Source organism: Manacus vitellinus, unplaced genomic scaffold (assembly GCF_001715985.3).
Source record: "Manacus vitellinus isolate BGI_N305 unplaced genomic scaffold, ASM171598v3 scaffold_10_pilon, whole genome shotgun sequence".
Classification (NCBI taxonomy): Eukaryota; Metazoa; Chordata; class Aves; order Passeriformes; family Pipridae; genus Manacus; species Manacus vitellinus.
Window position 1 is genome coordinate 2,861,388 of NW_021938838.1, and position 23,854 is coordinate 2,885,241.

The 23,854-nt window shown below is 49.4% G+C and overlaps 2 protein-coding genes across 6 annotated transcripts; both read right to left on the minus strand.

Annotated features, from left to right (window-relative positions):
• Positions 1–665: 665 nt before the first annotated feature.
• ENKD1 (enkurin domain containing 1) lies at positions 666–13,106 on the minus strand. 4 transcript variants are annotated; one of them, XM_018083179.1, is made up of 8 exons: positions 13,024–13,106; positions 7,432–7,560; positions 6,921–7,145; positions 5,650–5,822; positions 3,199–3,357; positions 2,909–3,078; positions 1,938–2,074; positions 666–1,429 (listed from the first exon to the last, which is right to left on the minus strand). In XM_018083179.1, the coding sequence occupies exons 1-8, from the start codon at positions 13,040–13,042 to the stop codon at positions 1,269–1,271; spliced, it is 1,173 nt and encodes a 390-aa protein (XP_017938668.1). In that variant the 5' UTR covers positions 13,043–13,106; the 3' UTR covers positions 666–1,268. The 4 variants fall into 4 exon arrangements, with proteins under 4 accessions (XP_017938668.1, XP_008922440.2, XP_017938674.1 ...); XM_008924192.2 differs by lacking the exon at positions 13,024–13,106 and adding an exon at positions 9,251–9,362 and having other exon boundaries at positions 7,432–7,538; XM_018083185.1 differs by lacking the exon at positions 13,024–13,106 and adding an exon at positions 9,251–9,362.
• Positions 12,748–23,521, minus strand: GFOD2 (glucose-fructose oxidoreductase domain containing 2). Of its 2 annotated transcripts, none has more exons than XM_018083244.2 (3): positions 23,377–23,521; positions 20,394–20,736; positions 12,748–15,092 (listed from the first exon to the last, which is right to left on the minus strand). In XM_018083244.2, the coding sequence occupies exons 2-3, from the start codon at positions 20,650–20,652 to the stop codon at positions 14,194–14,196; spliced, it is 1,158 nt and encodes a 385-aa protein (XP_017938733.1). In that variant the 5' UTR covers positions 20,653–20,736; positions 23,377–23,521; the 3' UTR covers positions 12,748–14,193. The 2 variants fall into 2 exon arrangements, with proteins under 2 accessions (XP_017938733.1, XP_017938741.1); XM_018083252.2 differs by lacking the exon at positions 23,377–23,521 and adding an exon at positions 21,014–21,167.
• Between the last annotated feature and the right edge of the window lie 333 nt (positions 23,522–23,854).

Genomic DNA, 23,854 nt, shown 5'->3' on the forward strand with positions numbered 1-23,854 from the left:
CAGAGCGCCAGCAGGGCTGGAATGCTCCACAACATCCCCACCCCACAAAATCCTGCCCAGGATGGAGCCACCCCTGTAACAAGGCAGCTACTTGGGGATCCATGTGCAGTATTTCCACCCCACACAACAAAAGAGATGGGGCAACAACACAAGCTCCAACGAGGGAAAGTTTGATGGGACTTCAGGGGAAAAAGGGTGTATCACCTAAGGGTGGCACCGTCTGGGGACAGAGCCTCAGCAAGGTGGTGGTGGCCACCCTGTCCTTGAAGATTCTCCTAATTCAGCGGGACATGGGTCCAAGCTGTGGCACTGCCCCTCTGCTGAGCAGCAGATGCACCCTCCAGCAATCCCTTCTAAAACAATGCCTTCTAAAACAATCCCTTCTTAAATTTTCCTTTGCTTCATGCAGCAGGATGCCTGCAAAGGTCTGCACAGGTCCCTGTGTGGCACCTGAAGGTAAGGAGGCAGCGAGCTCTCCTCTGTGATGGCATCTGCCCAGCCCTGTCCTGCACATGCTCCACTCCATGTCCACCACTGTGTCCCAGCGCCCAGCCTTGTGAAACCCACGGCTCATCCCCTGCCTGCACTGTGCCAGTGCTGCAGGTCTTTGCTGCCCACCACCACTCCTCAGGCCCTGCTGGGCCAACTGGGAGCTGCACAAACACTGAGAGATGGAAATGATGATTTATTAGAGTATCTCCTGCCCCAAGACAACAAAGGCTTCTCCAGACATCCCACCAGATTGCCTTGCCAGCTCAGCCCTTCCCCAGGCAGAAAGCACTGAAGCTCTGTGCCTTTTCCTTGTCCCAAGCTGTCCCCAACCTGCTGAGCCTGCAGGTGCTCAGGATGAGCCATGACCACGGTCCAGGCTCAGGAGAAAAACCGTGGCAAGGAACACCACAGGCAGCAGCATGGGAGAGCTCCTACAAGTATCTAGAAGTGGGAAAAAATGGGAAAATACAAGGTGATGGCATGGATCCAGAGAAGAGAGCTGATCTGTGAGAAGTCAAGCAGCACAGAGACAACTGTTCTCCAGACCACTGAGCAAGGAGTATATTAGGTCATCTCCCTCCCTTTTCTGTGGACAAGACACAGCACTGGAGGGTGAGCAAAGCATGCCAGTTGAACATTGGACACTGTACCAGCACCTGCATGGGCCCAGGGTCTGGAACATGCCTTCCTCTCCTTCCCTCCTAAAGTGATGTCCATTCCTGCACAGCAAGGAAGGATATTCGTGCAGAGCAGCACAGCACAGTGGCCCCACTGGCTCAGGAGTCCAGCTTGATGAAGACCTTGGGCCTCGAGAAAATTTTGATTGCCTCTTCTATCTGGGAGAGCTTCCTCTCCAGCTCTACCCGCCTGTTCTGCATCTTGAGGGAGTCTCCACGCATTGGCAGCAGAACCAAGTCCTTTATCAACTGCTCCTGGCCTGTAAAAAGAGAAATAAGACAAGTAGTGTAAGTTGAAGAACAAATAAATCCATCCTTTTCCTGACACTATGACCCCATCCCCAGCCATGAGAATGATGGCAGCACTGGAACACGGACCTAGAATCCTTCTATTCAAAGCTCAGCTGGATGAGGACCTGAAGGACCTGCTCCAGCTTTTAAGAACCAAGGATTGTACTAGAGACCTCTGAGGGTCCATTCCAACTAAAATCTTTCCAACATTTTAGGAGTAATAGTAACCCTAACATCGGGTCCACTGGACAAGCCTGCTCCAGAGAGCCACTCCTGTAACCTGCAGGTCCCACCAAGCTGCAGGAGACTGACTGCTCTTTCCACACACACAGCTCACATCCTGCCTACACACGCCTTATTCCAGGCAACCCTTCAAGTGGCAGGAATCTGTGGCCCACAACTCTCTTCCCCCCAAGCAATCCTGGCTAGGATTGCTTGTTTTTCTCAGCTGGAATCCCCATTTTTTTTCCCTCTTACTCTGCTTCAGGTTGCCGAGGGTCTCCAGCCGCTGGTCCTCCGGCATCATGGTGTGGCCAGGCGGCGTGTCGGGATCTGGCAGGTTCCGCAGCCGCTCCTCCATCTGTTTGCGCCACAGCTCCTTCCTCTCCAGCAGGCTGCAAGGCAAAGGAGAGCAGGTGTTGGCACATCTGGCAGGAGGGGCAGCCCAGGGACACCGGCAGAGAGCAGGAATCACGACCTTCAAACCCCGCTACGCTCCACGTCACTGCCCGAGGACCAAAGGGATCCACGTGCTGGCACACGCCCTCGCTGTGGAGGATACAGGCGGGTTTAGCCCACACATGAGCAAACACACTCCACGTGCACCAAAGGGCTGCTGGAAGAGACACACTCAGGGCAACACATGCTCCTTGGAGACAAGGGATGCTGCTGCTCGTTTCTGGCTCACTGAGTCCTCGCAAAACTGTCTGTGGGCCAGTGGCAGAATGAAGTCAGACAGAGCAGCTCATGGCCGAGGATGCACAGCCAAAGGACTGACACCGTGGTCAGTCCCAGGACAGGGGCACCCAGGCACAGCCTTCCACATAGAACCCTCAAATGCACAGCACTAGTTGGATGTTCTTCAGGTCCAAGGCAGAGTGAACACTTGTGAGGCAGAGTGGGCTCTCTGCCCCTCCAAAACTAGACCTTTTAATGCCGAAGTTGCATCATGTGGAGCAAAGCTCATGAAGGGGCAGGAGCACACAGAGCACCCCACATCAGCATCACTGTACAGTGGCAAGCAAGGGAGGAGGAGACAAAACTCCTGAGCCCAGTTGCACTGGCCATGTGATGTTTGTTAAGTCAGGAAGGCAGGAGGGACAGTGTTTATTCCCCAGGCCACAGTAAATGGCGCTGCTGTGCATGGTGAGTGTGCCTCTGTCCCCAGCCCCTCTCTATGCAGAGGCTGGGGCATGCAGTGAAGGCTGTTACAGGGGGGTCATACATACTATTGGGGGACATGGCCCTTCTGCTTGCTGTTGTATTCCTCCTGCTCCCGGTGCTTCTGTTCCAGCAGCTCGGCCAGTGCCTGCAGGGACTGGGAGCGGCGCAGCGGGGCCCGCTTGGCATTGCAGGCATTGTGCTTGATGAAGTCAATGCCCCTGCCCTCCACCTGGATCTGGAAGAAGAGAGAGCGAGGGATCAAGGGCCCTCTGGGCACACACACACAACCAGGAAACCACTGGGATGCATGGGTGCCAGAAATCCCTGGTATGGATGCAGTTAGTGTGCCACTCACCTTGGTTTCAGCACCCTGTGCTTCTGGAGTCTCTGTGTCTGCTCTTTTGGCTCTGACAGGCCTTGGGGAGAGCAGTCTGCAGGGCTTGATCCCAGAGCCACAGCGAGAATATGCTCTCAGGAATTTCACAGCCTCAGGATTTGGAGGTGGGGAGGTCTCCTGGGGAAGGCAAGGAAAGATCCACTATTGGAGGGAGACTGGAGCAAAGAGAAACCCATCCAACCAACTTTGGGTCGTCAACCATGAGCTCAGCCACAGGTTTCCAGCAGGCACACGGCAGCACACGCTTTCTGCCATGACTTGGCAGAAGTTCTTGGGGGAAGGCAATCAGTAGTCAGCCAGCAAAGGCCAACAAAGCAACAAATCCAGCCCTGGAAACAGAACTTTGTAAAGAATTGCTAAGAGAGGAAAATCTGCAGAAACGTGCATTTGGATCAAATGCATGTGCAGCACTGAGTGGAGAATCCCTCTTTACTGACTAACCTGGTAGGCACAAAAGGAGAGTAACACCAGATATCCCAAAGGATACCTACTGGAGTGAGGGACAAGCTAAATCCATGGACATTCCACACTGACAGTGATAATGGTTCCTCAAAACCCAGCAATCTTGCTGTGAAGGACAAATGGCAGCGTGGGGTAAATGTGCTGAAAGGCAGGAGACACAAGGGAGAGACACATCTCCCCTGTTGGCAACACCAGACACCTTGAACTCCCAGAAGTCATCCCACTTCCACGGATCCAGAGGAGGGCTGACCTGCCACAGGAAGCTTTAATGAAGTGGCACAGGTAGGCATGAAGCTGACTGCTGAGGTGCTGTTCTCAAGTGCTGCTCTGCTCAGCATCTCAAATCTGTGGTTATATCACTCTAGACAGAAAAAAGAGTGGAGAGTGAAGGAGTCCGGTGGAATTGCATCTTCAAAGGCCGTGGTTAACACTGGCACAAGGTGACACTACTTGATGTCTAGCAGGTGGTCTGGGACTATCTCCGAGACAACCTTTTTGCAAACAAACCCTGAAAATTGAAAGTTGACACTGTTGCGAGGGGGTGACCTTGTGATAAATGCAACCAGGGCACTGCTCTGCTCTTGGAAGAGACAGGAACTACACAGGGCAGCCCCCAGATCTTTACAGGTACCCGAAGTCTCAGCAGCAATCTCAGCTGAACTGCAGCCCCTCAGGGCAGATTCCTTCTTGCCTGGCCCATTTAGCTGGGCAGAGCTGCAGACTGATGGTGGGATCAGTCAGTCACATCAGTGGTTTTGGTGTAAGGAGCAGGGTATGTGATGTTCCTCAGCACTGCTCCAAATATGATCAGTCTTGTTTCAACAGGAGCCAGAAGACCTGGATCTCTCCAGTAAGTTAATGAGAAGTGCCTTTCCTTAGCAGGGCTGGCTCAAAGTCGAGTAAGGCTGTGGTTTTATGAGCACGCTAGCAGAGCACAGCACGTTCCCTGGGAGCACTGGGACTGCCAGAGCCCTTTCCAAGGCAGCTGCTACAGTCAACAGCCTCAGGGACAGATGAGAGAAAAGAAACTCTGCATTAGTCCTCAAGATCTAACAGAATCAACTTAAACTGAGCAGCAGCAGCTTCACAGAGGACGGAGATCCTTCAAAGGGAACACCTCAGCTCCAGGAGAGCCACAGTAACAGTTAAAGCTAAGTGAGTCAGCGCCAGGGCCGCCTGTCACCCCTCTGGAGGAATCCACAGAGCACAAGTAACACACCACGCAGAAACTGCCTGCGCAGAGACCACCCCCTCCCCCCAGAACAAAGGAAGGAATGATCTCAATCTTCCTCAGATTCGTCAAAAGAGCGTAGGCTCTCGTTCCTGAAGCACACGTGGGTTTGCTCCCGTGTGTGGAAGGGTCACCGACATCAGAGAGGTTGGTGGCACCCCAGGAAGAAGGGACAGAGGTTTGGGAATGATCTTGCCAATTTTTGCAGTTGCTGTCGATACACGTCATTTTAAGCGTCAAAAGTTGGCCACAGATGAAAGGAAAGCAATGCAGAGATAAGGAGGAACTTGAAGACTCCAACTCAGCAAGGGAGTACTGGGGGAAAGCTTGTGCAGGAGCTCAGGCTCAGCTTGCACCCACTGTCTGCACAAGCTCCCTGTATCACTGGGAGCATCCCAGGCAGGGAATACGGCTGGGAGAGGGAACCACTTGGAACCCACCACACCGGTGTGATGAGATTTCCCTCTTCTCTGCCTCCCCTGCCTGGAGGGCTGCTTGGCCAGACAGGACAGGGATTATTATTATTGCAGCACTCACTCTCTGGACCCAGACCACATGCTCTCACTCTGCTGCCATGTCTGCCCCTTGTGCTTCAGCACCGAGGTGCCCCCACACCCTGTCGGTTCTGTGACTCCCCAGTCTCCATCATCCCACTGTCCCTCGTGGCTGAACCACATCCCAAGCCAGGAGAGTTCAAGAGCTCTGTAGGTACCAACCTGCAGTTTGGCCTTCACCTTTGACTCCACGTTTTCATATTTCTGGGATTTCCACAGAGCTTTCACAGGCTTGGGCTGGCTGTGCTCTTGGGCTCGCTCCTTCTCTTTGCACCTCTTCTGAATCTCCTTTATCCGCCTCACATTTTCCTTCTCGTAGTCCTTGGGCTCTTTCCCTGCACAGCAAGGGAAGACACACCTTCACCTCCCAGACACTGCCAAGGGATGCAGGCTCTTGGAGCACTGGCACCAGAGCCCACAGCTCTGTCTCCAGAGGTGGTCCAACAGCCCACAGAACCTGCAAGTTCTGCCCTCTCCTGCAGACTGGGCCATCTCTGCATCCCTCCCACGCTAGGTGCACACTCCTGGACTGATTCTTCTGCCAGAGGATCCCACAGTGCTCAGATGAGCATCAGCACAGGTCTGTGCACACTGCTGGTGTTCACAGCCTCCCTTGTTCTCAGTGGCCCACTTCTCCCAGTATGGACTGTGCCAGCTGTGCCAGGATCCTCCCAAGAGCAAGGCCAACTCCCATCCCATGGAATCAGCATCCCATGGTGATGAAGTAGGGAGGGCTGGCTAATGGCAGCTGCAGAACTGTAAACTTGCACTGTTCCTGGTTTCAGGGTCAGCCACTGTCCCACGTTCAAGTGGACATCACCGAGGTTATGGATTGTGGAGGGTTTTTTTGTTTTGAATAAAAAATTATCCTTCCTTGGGCTTCCCAGGACAGGGAAGATCTCAGCTGACACAACCAGACCCTCGTCCACTTCCCTCCTGCATGGGCACAGCAGTTGTGGCAGTCACCAGCTGGCATCCGCCACGCTGCCCCTAGGCTGGGGGCAATGCCAGCACATGAAACAAACCAAATGACACCCAGGGCTCAGCCTTATCTCCTTCCTGGACCTCTGAATGTACTCTGGGTGACACCCCTGGAGAGGGAAACATCTTCTGCAAAGATGTTCTCAGTATCTACCTACAGACACTCTTCCCAAATCCTGCCTGGCTTCACCAGCAAGGAATTTGCCATGTTAAACATCCTCTATACACGAAGGTTTCATTTGATTCATATATATTAGTTTGACTGAAGTCCCTCTTCCAGTTGTAGACCTGGTCCAGGCTGGAGCCATGGAGACCATAACAGCACCTATCCAGCACAGGTGACACCACTGCCAGGCCAAACGCAGCAGATCCAAGGAATCCACCCAACTCCCTGATGCTCCATCCCTGGCCCAAAAGGCAACTCAGGCCAGCAGTGACTCGGCTGTACTCACTCTTGACCGGCAATCCCCCGCCAAGGGAGATCCCCTCGAGCTGCAGCAAGAGGCCGAGTGTCCCCTTCCGCCCCTTCTCCAGGAAGTCCTTTCCACTGGGGCGAATGCGAGGGCTTGGCTGGGCCTGGCGGGCACTGCCCAAAGCAGAGTATGGGTTGGGAACTGGGTCCAGGGGGCCAGAGCTCAAATGCAGCTTCTGAGCATTTCCTTCCAGCCTCCCTTGAGCTACAGAGAAAGAAAAAGGAGACCCTTCTCAGGAAATGATCATCTCATAGTTTTCTTCACTCACAGTCCACAAACAATGCTGAAGACCCCCTCTCCACCTCTACTTTCCCATTTTTCAACCAGCTGTACAGATCCCCTTTAGGATCACCATCCATGAGGCAGCAGAAGCACCTGCACTGGTGTGAATGGAGACTGTCGAGGACACCAAAGGATAAGGACATCAAACATGCAAGCTGTTGTGCCAAAGCACAAACCCACACATCTGTAGCAAGCACCAAGGACTCACCTGAGAAGGGGCGTTTGTAATACTCTGGAAAAAGCGTAGGGTCTGGAGGAATGGGGCCAGAAATCCTGGATGGCCCCTCACACATCCTGCCACACGTTGCCCTGCCTCTGCCACAGAAACCAACCAGCACTGAGAACAGAAATGAACAGGGCTCACTGAGCCACTGAAAAGCTACATTAAATATAAATATAAATATAAATATAAATATAAATATAAATAATAGAAATAGAAATAGAAATAGAAATAGAAATAGAAATAGAAATAGAAATAGAAATAGAAATAGAAATAGAAATAGAAATAGAAATAGAAATAGAAATAGAAATTAGGGGAACTTCTGACCTTTGTTAGAGAGCTCACCCCCAGCTACAGAGATGACCTGCAAGTAGGAAACCACCCTGAAGTGGACCTCATGCAGGTGAAATGAAGGGTCCAGCAGCACCATCCCTACTGTGGCTCTAATCAGCATTTTTACCAGCACTGAACCTGAAATGTCCGTGGTTGCTGCAATATCAGTACCTTCAAAACAGAAAATCCTTCCTGGCTCTGTTCTCCCATACAGGAACATTTAATGCAAACACACAAAGAGCTGAGCTGCTCTCAGATCAGCTCCCTGTGTGTCTTCAGTAAACAGGAAACACAAGGTAGCTGGCCATGATCTGACAGGTTTTGGCCTGAGATTTGAATTATCTTGCACCTTGGGCTCCCTCTAAACAGCTCCTGTGGTTCAAACAGCCTGCCCAGAGGAAGCTGAAGCCCCTGCTCCACCAGGCTGCATCCTCCCTGAGAACACACCTGTGTTGTCACCATCCCTGAGCAGGCTGGGAATGAACCTTAAAAGGAACCAAGATAAAACACTTCACTGCAGGATCATGCAGGGCCAGACACTGGGTTTATCGGGAAGAACCCAGCTGGTTTCTCAGGTCTTGGGGAGAACAGTCACCTGCTTAGAAAAAAATATCTCTAATTTCCAAAGTACTTTTCAGTGCAGCACAGATCTGCTAGTCCCTGCCCTGGCCCACACTGGTCCCTGTTCTATTTCCCCTTCCCATGATAGCAGGAGAAAAGACCCTTCCAGCAGAAAGGGGCAGGAGCTGTGCTGCTCACCAAGATCCCCTGGACAGCATTTTTGTGCCTACAAGAAACCCGAGGGGCTTGCTCCCTGCTCAGAACACAAGGATGCAGGATGCCACCCCAGCAGGCACAGGCTGCTGGTGAGCTCTCAGCAGGTGCCACAAGAGCCTCACTGCCTCAACAGAGTCACACCGTGATTTTGACAGGCGCCAGGGCAGCGTGGCTGGAGTCACTGCTGTGAGAGCTGGGGCTACAACCTGCATGCCCTGACTCCTGAGGCATCATTCGAAGGTTTCTGAGACAACCCTCCGGGAAGAACCCCTTTCAGGATCCTTGGCATGCCGGCACTGACGGGACACAGCATCTGCAGTTTAATTTATAAACCAATAAACGATCAGTACAAGGCTGAGTGAGTCTGAGTCATAGCAACTAATGCACTGCAGTCTTCCTTGGTAAATCACCCCTGTTGACATGAGACCCATTAGCAAAACGCTGTTATTCATCTCCTGGACACAGCAGCAGAGGCAATGTAAGCAGTGCTGACTACTGCACACCAGCATTGCATGTGCAGCCTGTACCCAGCTGCTCTGGGAAAGCTATTTCTGAAAAGCAGGCACAGACTCTCAGCCAGAGATAAAAGGACGCTGGCTTGGTATTATTTAATCTCCTTGATAATGGATCCAACTAAGCCAGAACAGGCTCTCTCATTCTAGAAAAAAAAAACAAACGGGAAAAAAAAAGCATTCACCATGAGATCACTCCAGAACAGCTACTGGCCTTGAAATGCACATCTGATCTTGATCTGAACTCGTGTTCCAACCCAGTAATTTACATGCAAAATGACAGGCTGAAATCAAGACCTGTAACAGAGCAGACAATTATTGCTGGGAGTTGAAGGAGGAAAGGCAAGTTGATGGGAGGCGGGGGATGGAAGGCTCGTTTTATACCTTCACATCCCAACTGCACCCTGCCCTGCTGCAGGGAATTTGCAAATGACACCTACTCCCTGATTTGCAAGTCACATCACCCCTGGATTGGGATCTTGCAAGATCAGACAACCTCATTACAACAGTAAGCATCTTGCCCATCTAGGTACCTATAGCGAATGCCCCTATGTGGGACACTGGCCCCCAGTACCAGTCTCCCAGCCCTGGGAAGCAGCTGCCAAACCACTGGTACAGAATTCCCAAGCTGCTGCTCTGCTCCTGCTGACCATGGGCCTGCTTGGGGGACACGAGTGAGAGAACCTCATGGCTCACTTCTGCCAAGTGGGGATGTGTGGAGCTCCTCTGCTGCTATTCCTGCCTGCTTGGTCTGCAGCACCAACAGTCCTGTACTGAGCCAATTCCACCCACTACTCCTCTATCAAACAAGTAATTTCTTTTGCTGGGTTCGTTCTCTACCTGTGTAACCTCCCATCCAAAAGCAGTCTGGCTTTTCCCTGCACATGAGGATCAGAGAAGCACTGGATCAAGCACCAGGGAAACACAGCAGGAGCAGGTGCTTGTGAGCATAGAGGAGAGGTAAGAGGGAACAGGGTCAGCCCTGGGCTGACCTGATCACTGTCTGCACCCAGGACAGCATCTTCTCTTATCACCATGTTAGAAACCTAAACATCAACAACACAGTACCTGACCTGCTCCCACCAGAAAAACACCATTCAGTGCACTCACAGGCTGTGAGATGCAGGCAGACTCTGCAAAACAGGCTGGTTAAGTCCAGGTACACAGATACATGTGTGCAGCTCCTCTCTGTTCTTACCCCCTGCCAGCCTGTACACTCACAGGGAAGCAGCCACAGGGCTGCCTCAGCCCTGTTCCCTGCCCTGTACAGGAGGCACAGGGTAACCCAACAACTTTAGCATTGCTCACTCACCCTGGCTGAGCCTGGAGGGCTGCTCACTTCTCCCCCAGGACCACAGTTTAATGTTGGCCTAGGAGTCAAGCAGTGCAGGCTCCAGCTCCCTCTCTCCCAGAGCGTCCCTGTAAGTTTAGTAACCATTAACTCGACTCTTTGTGCCCTTTGCTGCAGCTGACCAAGCAGTAAAAATGCTACTTATCCCTTTGGCAAACTGAGACCTTTCAGAGCCTGTAAGAACCACAGCTTCCTTTTGTTACTTGTTTTTGGCATCAAAGTAAACTACAAAACACGGGAACAGACAAGGCTTGGGCAGATGTATTTCACACCCTTGGACCCACTGCATCTGACTTGGAAGCATTCCCTCTTCTTCACAGACGACATTTTCGCTGTTCCTGTGTCCCTGGCCAGGAAGCTGCTACCACACACAGAGCTGACACCAGCCCAGCTTCTTGCCTTCATGAGCCAATCTCTGCAAAAAGCATGGGAAAAATCATCCCACGGCTGAGATAAGCTGTGATAAGCAGAACAAGTCATCTGCAGCAAATCAAAGGGCTAATCTCCGTGCAGCTGGTCTTGCATGCTTGATTCCTTCCTCAACAGTTTTAGCTGAAATGGAAAGTCACATCAGGATAACTTCCACGCCTGAGGGCTGCACCAAAACAGGGCAGAACCTGGATCTGCAACCATTCCTCCTGCAGAATCAGAGGTCAGGAAATGAGGTCCATGTGCTGTAGACCTACCCAAGTGGTGCCAGTCCCTGCCTAAGCTTGCTGACTGCAATGAGAGAGGTTAATATTCTCCTTCTAATACTATTCCCATGCTGTTTCCCCCAGGCCTCACCAGCTCTTCCCCACCTGCCAGTCTCAAAGACCCATATTCTCTTTGTCTCTCTGAAAACAGAGGGGCAGGTACAGCCGAGTGCGACACCGGCGTTTGCATTCTGAACATATTTCCTGGGAGCTGGCGAGGTATCCATCGACAGCACTTTAGGAACAAAGCCAGCCTGGACAGTCTGCCCAGGGAGTCAGACGTGTGAACTGCAGCATCTGGAGCAGGAGGTGAACGAGGGACGTGCTCGGCGGTGGAAGGCGGGCAGAGACTGACGCGGGTATCGCAGGGCTGCAGCCCAGTCCTCTCCCTGAGGAGCAAGGGCAGATGACGACACCGCGGCCCCACCTCGACGCGTGGGATTCCTCCCCGACGCGGGGACGAGCCCCGGGCTGCAATTACAGGACCCGACGTGCAGCAGCGGGTCGGGCGATGGAGCCTGGAGCTGGTGCCGCAGCCCAGACCCCTCCGGCCGGGCCGGCTCGGGACCAGCACCAACCGTGCCGAGAGCCGGGACCCGCTGGGCAACACGGGACAGCCCTGGGGACCCTTCCTGGCCCCCGGGGAGCGGGGGGGGGGCGCATGCCCGCAGCGTGGCCCCGGGTGCGAGTAGCGGCCGGTTGGCTATCCCCCGCCTTCTCCCCGCGGGGCGTGCCCCTGCGCCGCGGCTCCAGCTCCAGCTCCGAGCTCCAGCTCCAGCCCTCCCCGGCCTCCGCCGCTCCAGCCCCGGACGGGCGGCCCCTCCCCCAACCTCCGATGAGGACTCACCGAGGCGAGGGGCCGCGGAGAGAGCGCTCCCGGTCGGGCCTGGGCAGGGCTGGGGCCCGCCCGCCTGGCACCGAGGGCCGCGGCCGGCCCCTTCGCCGCTCTCCGCGTTGCAACGGCCGCTTTCCGCCGGGGGGCCTGGGCCGGCCCCGCGCTGCGCCCGGCCGGCCGCGGGACACCGCGGGTCCGGCGCGGGGGGCACTGACCCCCAGAGCCGGCCCCGGGCTCTAGTGCACAACAGCCGCGTTGGACAAACAGGGATGGCACGGGGAAATCCGGGATTCGCGGCCGGGATTCGCCTCATCCAAAGGAGCGCTCCCCTGGCCACCATGCCGCTCCGCCCGTGCGGGGCAGCTGGAGGATGGAGCCAGCCCGGGAGAAGCCCCTTTCAGCCCTCTGCACAATTCTGCGGTCATGTCTCTCGCTCACCCAGGAGTCTTGGCACCGTGTTTCCTTCACTGGGATCATCCGGAGATGTTTTGTGCTTCCTTCTTCTCCTATAGGAACCGTAATTAAGATTTTTTTGCCCAATGCAAACATACTGACAAAGGCACAGAGGAAGGTTCTCAGTTCAAGGAAGACAACTTCATAACAGACCCAAAACTGGCATGAAATCAGCCAGAGCTGTGCTATCTGAATGAAGGTGGTGACTTTCAGGTGAGCTCGGGAGACATTATCTCACCCATTTTACATAGCACACAGACACCACAGACATTAGATGCTCAGAGCTATGGCAGGAACACCAGGCCTCTACCCCTTAAAGGAAGGACTCACCAGGTACTGGGTCCCAGCTGTAAGTCTCCTGTTCACTTTTATTAGGATGGCTTTAGCTTGACCAAATCAAACACGAGCACACAGCTGCATAAAGAATGTCCTCGACAAACACAACTTTTTATTTCTGTAGAAAACATGATACTTTTCAGGAAGGTCCAGCTTATCAAACAGCAGCGTGCATGTTAATATCCATAAATACACAGGGTTACAATTTAGTGGGAAAACATTTTTTTAAAAAAGCTTTCAAGTACACAAAATAAACATAGTTAAAATTGGACTATTCTTTCCACATACCTGCCTCAGAGAGAAACATTTCACAAAAGGAATGAACTTCCAGCCATCATCTGCCAACAAATCTCTCCACTGGACACAAGCTGCAGGAGGACATGAAGATGGGCAGGACCAGAGGGTTAATAGCCAGTGTTTGAGATCAGGAGCAGATTTACCCATGGCAGTTCAGTCCCTGTTCTCTCAACTATCAGGATGGGTGTAGTGTGACAGTTATCCAGACAGCACATTAAGAGAGCTGCAAGAGGTAGGAAACACCTCCTTCCTTCCACCTTCAGGCCCCAGGAAGGTTAATGCTGTACAACTTCATTACCCACGACACCGTGGCAATCCCGTGACCCTGGGAGGCATTTATTAATAGTCACAGAAATGAGAACGTGGCCCCACAGGCATGGCACCAGTGCTGCCAGGCAGTAAACACAACTGACAGACACACAGCTTATGGAAAAAAAGCTGCTGGATGCAGGCAGCCTCTTGAGTAGAAGGAATAACGTCTACAAATATGGAAGAATAGCACAATGTATCACAGACTTCCTGAAGATTTTCCTGCCAAGACAGCAACAACAGAGTTATAGTATCATTTAAATAAAACACCAGTTTAAATGAATTTGAAAGACATTTGCCACGTGCAGGAAGCCAAAAGGCCGATCCTTATGTTACCAACTCTAATCCATTCCTTCTACTTTTTGTCCTACAGGAGTTTAGAGACCTCTTACATCACTAAACTCTTTTATAAAATTTTACAAACTGAGGATTAAAATGTAAATCAGTCTCAGAGAGAAGAAAAAGGCATCTGAACAACAGATACTCCCTGATCTTGCTCTACATGCTCTCGTGGTTAAATCAGACCTGTGCAACAGGGGTTGTGTCCCATTTCCAAGCCGTGCAATGGCAGGGATCCCATGATTCACTTCAGCTACTGCAAGTGCAAAGGGCAATTCAAGTTTTCCTACCAGTCTCCAAGACAAAAATTAAATGTTTGCTAAAAACAGAAACATTTAAAACTCTTTAAACAATTTAAACCAGAACAGTTCCTATCAGAACATTATTTTACACGTTTAAAAAAAAACCAAGAAACTCAGGCTATTAAATAAGAATATACATATCTTAAAAACAGAGGTTTCTTTACATTACAGCCAGAAGTGTTAACTGTCCTATTTTCCAAGGCAGGAATATTCATAAGTTATTTCTTTGAAGTGCCTCACAGAGGTTTTGGTTGGCATCTGGTTCCTCGGTCATCACCTCCACAGCCTCCCACTCGCCCGACCTACTCGATTTCTTGATGGCCTCCACCACACTTTGCATGTACAGACCATCCTCAAAAGAGGCTGCCATAGACACAGGTTTATGGTCCCAAGTCCGACGGTCTTCCTGGTCTTGGAAAGACTGCCGCAGGGCTTGCACCATGTACACCATTCCCTTTAGGTAAAGCAGCGGGATGTCTTTAAAGCCCTTGTCCAAAAGGCCCTTGTTGACACTCAGCGAGTCTGTAAACAGCAGTTCTTCTTGGAGCGCGGTGTTTTTTTGCCCGTACAAGTCCGTCCCACGAGCTATGAGGCGCCCGGCGGACCCAACAATCATGACCTCGTGGATGAACGATCCGGGCATGTTGAAGTTGAGGGTCACAGTGCAGCAGACCCCCTCGCTCATCAGCATCTGGAACACGCAGAAGTCGTCGCTGGTGACGTGGCGGATCCCGCTGATGGCCGTGTTCTGCTTCACGAAAGTCTTGAGCAAACCGTGCACCTTCTCGGCTCTCCTGCTGATGAGGTGGGTCAGGAGGTCGATAATGTAGGTGCCCATGGTATGCAGCCCCCCCCCTCCCATCAGCTCATCACAGATCCAGTTGTACTTGTGGCTGAGCAGGCTGCCCCCGTACACCCGCACGTCGCAGATGATCACGTTGCCCACGTAGTGCTCCTCTATCAGCTGCTTCATCTTCACGAAGGCGGGCAAGAAACGCAGGACGTTGCCAACGATGCTCATCAGCTTGGGGTAATACCTGGCAGCCGTGACCATCCTGAAGGCATCCACGGAGGTAGCAGCTTTCTCACAGAGCACGTTCTTCCCTATTCCTGCAGCATGAATGGAAAAAAAAAAAAAAGCACATATTTAGCACATGTGAGCGAAACACGCTCTGATGCCCAAAGGTTGTCAAGAAGTTTTTAAGAGTCAGGCTTTCCTGCTGCAATTTCAAAGGCAGGGATCTGGGAACTAAAATGGGAATGCCAAGTGCAGCAAGACTCAGTGATGCCTCCCAGATGCTCCAGTTGCAGAGCCTACGAACTCCCACACAGGGAGGCTCCAAATAAACAGAGGATTTTTACATCATGAAAGGTAAATGTCCAAATGGCACCACATGGCATCAGAACAAAACACAGTTTGTGTGCTGTGGTTATAAAACTACTTGAATACCTGTACAGCCAGAGGGGAAAAAAAAAAATCATGTACCCTGCAGGGAAGGGGTGAGGGAAGGGGAGATTTGATTTTCATTTTGTATTTCACCATCACTATGAATATATTATTTTAAATAGATTTATATATATATATACTTTGTATTAAAGTATATATATAGATATTGCATATATCAAAGACATTCTTATATAAATATTCTGCGTACAGAACACAAGAATTAGAAATAATGTTTAGGTAAGTGGACTGTTTTAAAAGCATTTCCAATTAGAAAGCAAAACATTTTGGTCTGTGTGTGCAGCCTACTCATACAATCAGGCAAAAAGTAACTGAGTTACATAGACAAGAGCTGCCCTCCCAGGCTGACCCACTGTGGCTTTATTGCTAGTGATGCACTTTGCATTGTGCTCAGCCTGAATCGATGAGGGCAGTCGATAATTCAATTTTTTTAACTTTAAAGCAGAAATAAAGTAATACAAAAGAGCATCACAGTACAAGCTTTAACCAATTCCTACATCTGGAGCACTGCTGGTATTCCCTTTCTCATGGCAGGGCTTTACTTTTCCTGTTTTTTTTCCTGTCCTATATCTGTTCTGATAAAATACTTATCTAGACTTTTTTCAATGTAACAACCAAGGTTATACCTAGAAGTCTGCAGACATTTCCTGGTGATGTCAGACCTGAAGGTCAATCACATCACACCACAGTTTGTGCCCAGGAATTGCAGGAATCACCACACGCAGTGGTGTGAAAGCTCCTCCTTACCCAGGGGCAGACTGTGCTCCCTGCTCAGAACAGCTTTTAATAGACTCCCAATGAGAAGATGCCGGCACAGGCGCTTAAATCGGTCTCTCACACGCGAGGGGAAGGCAGATCCCACAGCGCTCTCGGTGCTCCACCTCCCGGCTGTGCCCAGCCAGCCTTTCAGGAACCCTCCGAGCCGGCCAGGGGCCAGCACGCTCCAGGGGTCAGCTACAGCTACTGGAGACTCAGAACTCCATTTCTAATAGACACAAGCAAAATCCAGTCAGGAAATAAAAAGTCTACAAGTCAGAAAACCCCTAAATCAACTTGAGTCAACAGCAGCTTTAATGAACAAAGGCTAAGGTCAAACTCCCAGCGGACACTCTGACTCCCCCACTGGTAACCCCCCATTTCAGGGACCATTTCTGACTCCCCTGTCCCCAGTCCTGCCGCTGAGGTGAGGCACAACACTCTGTTCAGTATTTTGCAGGGACAGCTGAAGCACTTGGAGAAGCATCTGGAGCTGCTTCAGTCCCTGGCTTATCTGCCTTCTTGTTTACATGGCACTTGTCTCTAGCCAGGTTACAGTAAAGTACAAGCAAACAGAGAAAGCAACAGGATGTTCAGAGCACCCTGAGCAGATCCACAGTCCTCAAAGCTTGCAGAAATAACACATGGGGTACAGCTCTGCAGCCAGTGCTTTGCCAGTGCCACTCTGCCCCTTGCACAGCCCTGGGTCCCTGCAGTGGGGGATGGAGAGCAGGAGTGGTTCATCACCCCGGGCTGCCCTTGCTCTGTGCCCGGCCTCACCCTGGCTCAGTGCTGTGCTCGTTGTGCCAGCGCCGACTGAGCCACTTGAGGAGCTAAAACTGGCTGATGCCCTTTTTTGGGAGGGCAGTCAGCACACCCACAGCTCAGCACTGCCCACTGCATTGCCAGAGTGCCAGGACAGAGACCTGGGTACACCACAACAGCTCTGGGATAATCCTGCAGCTGCCATCAGTGGGACATCCCTCCCGCTGTCCCCAGGCTCACAGAGATGGCTATGCAGCAAGGACAAGGGCCGAGCTGAAGGTGGCTACAAGTTTCCTTACCAACATAATGGCCATGCCTTTTGTTTTCCAAGGCAGAGCAACTTACATCCCTCAGCCTGTTACTATTGTTTTGGTAATGAATAATCTGAACTTTGTACCATATTGTCTTCTTAAACCACAGCTGCAAAATTTTCTGTTGAGGCCCTCACCAGCCAGGAGACCTGAGAGCCACCACATGGTTCTGGTGCTCCTCAGAGCCCTCTGTGAGCCAGGTAAGGTCACCAACTAGGCCCAGTTTGGTAAAGGAAGCTTCCTCTTTCCAAGCAGGAAGGTTAAATCAGCTCACAGGTGGGTCTAAGCCCACAGAAAAGTCTGCAAGTCCTGGAAGGAAGGAGGTGGAGCTGTGGAATTGTGTTTCCTCACCTCACAGGCAGCAAGCAAGGAGAGAAGCTCATCACAGGCTGCCCTGATGAAATGCCTCAGGGTCTGCTCTGTGCACCCCTTGGAGCAAACCCCATCTGCAGGGAGCACATCAGCTTCTGCAGACCAGCACTCCACTGAAGTTCTCCTGTTTATGGCTACGCAACTGGCTGTTACAGTAAGAGGCAGGGGAAAAAAAAAAAAGAGAATAAAAGGTCACCATTGCCAGGATTCCTCAAACAAACCATCTACTCCCATGTGTTGGCTGGGCTCTGTACATGCAGCAGCATTAGCTTTAGCATCCTGAAGAAATTTTACTCTGAGGACTTGTCATGTTCTGCCTGAACTTCGTTTCACAGGACAAATACCCCATATTTTACACTTCACTCCAGCCAGTAATTCCACTCTGTTCTCACCTCATGCAATGGTAGGTACATTTAACTGAGGGACCTGAACCACAACACAGACATTTTGTGAAATTAATTTAGTTCCTCTGAGATCAAAAGGAGCACAAATTTTAGGAGAGCTTCTTGCTTTGCCTGTTGTGGAGATAAACCATAAGATTACGTTGATTTTAATGTAAATTACTGTCCTCTGGGCTTTGATCTGTTCTGTCTGGTTCATGAACTCAAACCAGTGTCACTGCTTTGTCCCCATCATGCCAAAGTTGTACCTAGGCTTGCTCATGGATATCTGACAGTAAGAAACTTATGCAAGCCAACTGCACAGCCTAGAAAAACTGGGTCTCTTTCTCCTGCCAGGAATAAAAATGGAAGCACATTCTAAATTTAAAAAAAAAAGGTATAAAATTGTACACAAATAAGTAATAAAAATGTCAGCACTTTAAAACAAACCTCAACAAAACAAATCACAACACACAAGACCATTATCACTCTACCACATCTAGTTTTTCCTAAAGCCCAGTCTCTTGGCTAGTAAACACTGATCTGTAATACACAATTCCCAGCCAATAATTCTCTAATTATAACCATCACTGTATCAATCTCGGCTTCCAGAGAAAATGTACTTGCCATCTTTGGCCCTACCCTAGTTCTGTGTTCCTTCAGAACACACAGTGACATCAAACCACCCAACACTGGCTTGAAATAAGTCACGACATATTTGGCAGCAGATCTACAAATACCACCACGAGGAACCTGGAAAGCTGAAAGGCAAGGTCAGCATCACACTGGGTCTGAGCTGCCTGCATCAGTTTGCAGATCAGAACAACTCAGGACAGATGAAGTGAAGAGTAAGTTACCCTTTACTTCTACATCCATCCACTTCCCCAGCTGTTTCAGCTTTCCACTTCCTAAAATTGCAGTCAAGCACACATTCCACCTCTGCACTTCTGCACCAGCTCTACCTCCCTTTCCTCTTCTGGATGATGCCATCTTACAGGCTGCCAGCCTTCAAAGAAGGAATCTCAATCCCTTTTAGTCAATAATTCACCAGAGAAGATTCAATCCTCTCCTTTTAGCCCACTTGATCATCAAGAGCCAAAAGACCTAGTGAAATGCTATTACCTAACAAATGCTTAAAAGAAATTCTAGCATATCTAAAGAGATAAATTCTAACTTACAGTTCAAATATTAAAAAATCAGAATACCTTAAATTCAAAGGTCAGTACTTTAACGAGGTAAACAAACAAATCTAACAATATAAAAAAGAAAAGAAGGGGGGAAAAAAAGCCTGAAATCTCTCTCTGCATATCTAAGTGGCATTGCAAATGTTTGTGCAGGGAGTTGTTTACTTCCAAAAGAAATTACTGTAGAGCAAAGAGGCTAAGAACAACAAACCAGCCTGCCTCACATGGTCTGAGAGATTACTTACCCTAAAATTAACCCATGTGGATCTCTTGTAAACACAGTAAAAATATCACCCTTGTTATTTTCAGAATTACATGCAAACTGACACCCACGCTGTGCTACAGGAGAGGACATTAACACTACAAAGTCACACTGGAGAATTAAGAAATGTCAGGATGCCTGGGCAGTTGGCTCCCCCCTCCCTGCCCAACCAGTCTGGGATGTTATCCTTTCTCTCCCAAATGCTTTCACCCAGCCTATCTTCCTGCATTCCTTCTGCTGTCCCCAACATCTGCCCTCCTGTGTCAGGTGGAAGGATTCCTCCACCCGGGACCACACCAGTCTGCCATGGACATGGATGTCCCAGCTGAGCTCCAGGTGGTGGCCAGGGTCACAGCTGGAAACAGCAAGTCTCTCAGATCCTAACTCACAAGATTCTGTGCATGCAAACATATTTTTCAAAGTCTTTCAGGTTCCAAGTTTGGTTTTATTTGTGGGGAAAATAGAAAGGAGAACTGAACAATCCCAGGCAATTCTTGGTTTTCTAGTGCAGAACATGGGAAAATTAGAAATTAATTAAACAACTTAAGTTGTTTTGTTTTGGGGGGGTTTTTTTGATTGCTTTGTTGTTTCTTTTTATGAGCATGGAAACATTTTACCTTCTCATTATTATCTCTGATACAGCTGATTTTTATTAAAAACTCCCTTTCATAAGTTCAGCCTGAAGAAGATATGAGATATTTCAGCCCAATTGGTTCAAGCAGAGCTATAAGCAATTATAAACAGGATTTTTACAAAAAACCTAGGTAACCTTTCTCACAGACAGTGCTACCAATTCCACACAAAACCTCTAGCACTGCATTTGGTGCAACCAGAATTGTGCTGGGGTAACAGCTTCAAATTTCAATCTGCCAACGAGCTACGGATTTTTGGTCCAACTCCAAAGATAAAAAGGTACCTAGAGCCTTCACAGCAATCTGGCGGGTCAGTGGTGGGGGGATATTGATGCAAACCAAATCTACATCCTGGTGCAGCAACACATCGTCGGTCCGGCTCGTGTAGAAGGAGATGTTCATCTCCTCTGCCAGCTGCTTGGCCTCCTCTTCGGTCTTCCCCCACAGCGCCTCAATGGAGAAGCCTTCTGCCCTCAGCAAGGGTACCAGGACCCGGGCGGCGCTGCCAGTTCCAAACACACCCACTCCAGGGAGCATTTTCATCCTTCATTCATTCAACCATCAGGGTCTACACGCAGGCCGTCGGTGGAACGTTCGGCTCCTCAGCTTGCTGCCCATTCACAGCTCCTAAAATGTGAAAAGTTTTTAAGTCACTCAGCAAAAGGCACATATTGGTACCAAGCACATCTAGCCCGAATGCCACCCCCTGTCCTTTGTACAGCATTCTGACACCCTGAGAAAAACCCAATCCCCCAAAACCTGCAATCCGTAGAGACAACAGCATTAAGGGACAAGTCTAAAATGCTACTGTAGAAAAAACGTAAGAAAGCAGCTCAACAGAGTCTGAGCATCTCCTCAGCTTCAAAACTCAGCACACAGACAGACAGTAGCACACAGGACAAACCAGAGACAGCGAGGCACAAACTGGGAGCAACAGGAAGCACTGGGGGAACAGGACACAGAGTCTATCGCACCGGCAGTAAAAGCAGAGCTGTTTTAGTTGTGATGATGTAAGTCCCTAAATGAGAAAAAGGTTTGTGAGATGAGGTAATATCTTTTATTAGACCAATTGAGATAGCTGGAAATAATAGGCTTACTTTGGGGCACATAAATCTTTCTTCTAAATTAAATACACAAGCTGAAAACAACTACTTGGACCTTAACAATTTTATGGCAAATTGTTAAGTCGCTCCAGAGAACATCTAGGAAATATGTCCTGTGGGGAAAGCCTGGATTCACTGTGCTTGTTTTGCCTGGGGAGGAGAATGTTATAAGGAGAGACACTGTCAGTGTTTAAATACACAGCAAACTGCTTTCCAGAAAGGAAAAGGGCGCTCCTCTGTGTCCACTGTGGGTAGTTAAAAGCTTTACTTAACTTGGGACCATTAAAAATATCTCCTTCTGCCCATGCTATTTAATCTCCAGGAATGCAGGGTTTGAACAGAATTATGATATTCCCTACACATTTGGTTAAGTCACACTCCTTTTGTTCTTTTAAGTATTTCCTGGTAAATTAATTCCTTTGATCCCTACTTGCTGGTCTGTCTTAGCACAGCTTCTGGCCACAACTGCCCAAACTGCCTTTATAGCACCAACTTCAAGGGCAGATGTCAGAAGTCTCCTCAATCTGTGACGCCAAAGAAACCTACAATCCAGCTTTTGTTCTGTGCCTTTCTGAATTCTCATCTGCTACACCCACTCTTGACCTTTTCTGAATTTTTTTTTTCAGAAAGAAAAACATGACAAATTCAGTTTTCGTTAGAAGCTCACAATGAAAAAGCAAAGACCACGTTTAAAAAGAGAACTGGTACCAGCACCAGATCAACACCTTTGGAAAAGATCCCCACAAGCAGCAAGAATCACGAGCTGTTTCAGAAAGAGAGAGTTACTCACCTCCCCATTCTAAGATACTCTCATTAAGTCACAGCACGTGAAAGCAAATCCTGACACAGCCCTGGGCAGAACTAGCACACAAATCAAACTGCTCACAGGGCAAGTGCTTTGTTTGCAATCAGCATCTTGTTAGTCTGGGGGTGCCCACACTGCCCAGCATCTGTTATATAAATGCAACTGCAACCCCGAGTTAATTTCTAGGTATTGTTGTAGTACAGACACTAAACTAGGAAACAGAAACAGCAGCACTTGAGAGTATTTATTCTGAAAAACGCACAAATGTTTACAGATGCCATAAAATGGCTTATAAAATATTTACTTAATTAATTCAGTAGGTTTTTCCTTATTCTGTGTGATGCAGTGTTTGCAGTGATCCTGTCTTTGTCAGTCTTTATAAAGATGAACGGAGTTCATTGGAATAAACTCCTTTTTATACAACATTTAGCAGAACACTCAAATATGCTACCAACCAAGATCAAAAGGATCTTGAAAATATTTACTATTCTACATAAAAGGGTGAGATCCTGGGATACTGGCAAGGAGGATGGCTTGTACCCAGGCTTGTTTTATACAAATGACACAAATAAAAATAAAATCTTGCAACTGGATGGACAGCAAGTGTAACTTTTGAAGTCCCCACACATCTATATTTGGCAGTTTATGGGCTGGAAGAACTAAAAATGCTTACAGTAGAAAGAGCATCCTCTCCTTTTTGAAGAGACACAAAGCAAGGTGGAAGAGAGACCAGGAGTGTGTGCCTGCTTGCACCACATTGCACAGATGTGCTCAGCAATGTCACACAACATGACAACACTTTAGAAAAGGTTGATTTCTTTGGAAATGCTCTAAGAGCACAGCACAGCATGTGCAGCAGGAGACTCCTGCTACTCAGATAAGCTGATTTCAGTAACAGTCACTCATTTTAAGTGTTATTTTTTCCTGTGTTCTATCCAACTGCCCCTTTAAAAAAATCTCAGGTGGAATTCATTTTAAACTCACTTATTACCCAAATGTGATGTGCTTCTGCACTGGTACCACTAAGAGCTATTGGCACAAACACACAAAAACTGCTGATTTACTGCCATGGACCAACTCCTGATGCTCCAAGAACAGCACTGTGCCACCACAGAAGTTCCCAGAGCACCATCCTCTGGAGCTCAACATGCATGTCTGGTACTTCCCCCTCTGAGTGAGGGGAAGCAGAACTGGGAGTAATTCAGAGGAGATCAAAAGCATCAAGATCTTCTCATAAGGAAGACCTAAGAAAGAAAAGATTCCTCAGTTTGGAAGATATGCCACAGGTAACAAAATCACAAGTGGCTTTGGATGGAGAAAACCTGAATTTTCACTGTCTGTCACCACACAAGAGCATACCAAATAGAGCTCAGAGAAGGCAGGAACAAAACAATCTGAAGGAGGTAGTTTCTTGCAGCAGACTCTGGTAAGCTGTGAAGAGTCCTGGTCATGCAACAGGGGCACTGTTTCCATCCAGCTGGTCATTGCTGTCGAGTTTGCAAAGAAAACAAAGATTGTAACAGCAGCTGTACAACTAATAAAGTTGCTACTGGTTGTGACATCCTCACAGATCTTAAGGATGCAGGAGAATCTCTGACAAAATCTACACGGGAACTACACAGGTTTTCACTCTGAAGCAGGGCTCTCACACCTGTGATGTTACTGCACTGCAGAGACCTCCTGTGAACAGAGGTGCTGCCTCAGAGCTGTCAGTTCTGCACAGAGAACAGCAAAGGTGACAGAAATGCTGGTTGAAACTGAGGGCATCACTCTGTAAGCCAGTGGGGTCTCTGCAGGAATAGAGCTGGGAGAACTTCCCTGGACCACTCTGAGAAGC

Bases quoted from the DNA above. Each gene is read 5' to 3' on its own strand.
- ENKD1 (XM_018083174.2), bottom strand. From the start codon at position 7,897: ATGCTGATTAGAGCCACAGTAGGGATGGTGCTGCTGGACCCTTCATTT. The intron at 3,358-5,649 runs GTTGGTACCTAC...TGCCTTCCCCAG, and splicing joins AGGTGAAGGCCAAACTGCAG to GAGACCTCCCCACCTCCAAA. The intron at 2,075-2,908 runs GTATGTATGACC...TTTGCCTTGCAG, and splicing joins AAGGGCCATGTCCCCCAATA to CCTGCTGGAGAGGAAGGAGC.
- GFOD2 (XM_018083244.2), bottom strand. From the start codon at position 20,652: ATGAAAATGCTCCCTGGAGTGGGTGTGTTTGGAACTGGCAGCGCCGCC. The intron at 15,093-20,393 runs GTACCTTTTTAT...TTCATGCTGCAG, and splicing joins GATTGCTGTGAAGGCTCTAG to GAATAGGGAAGAACGTGCTC.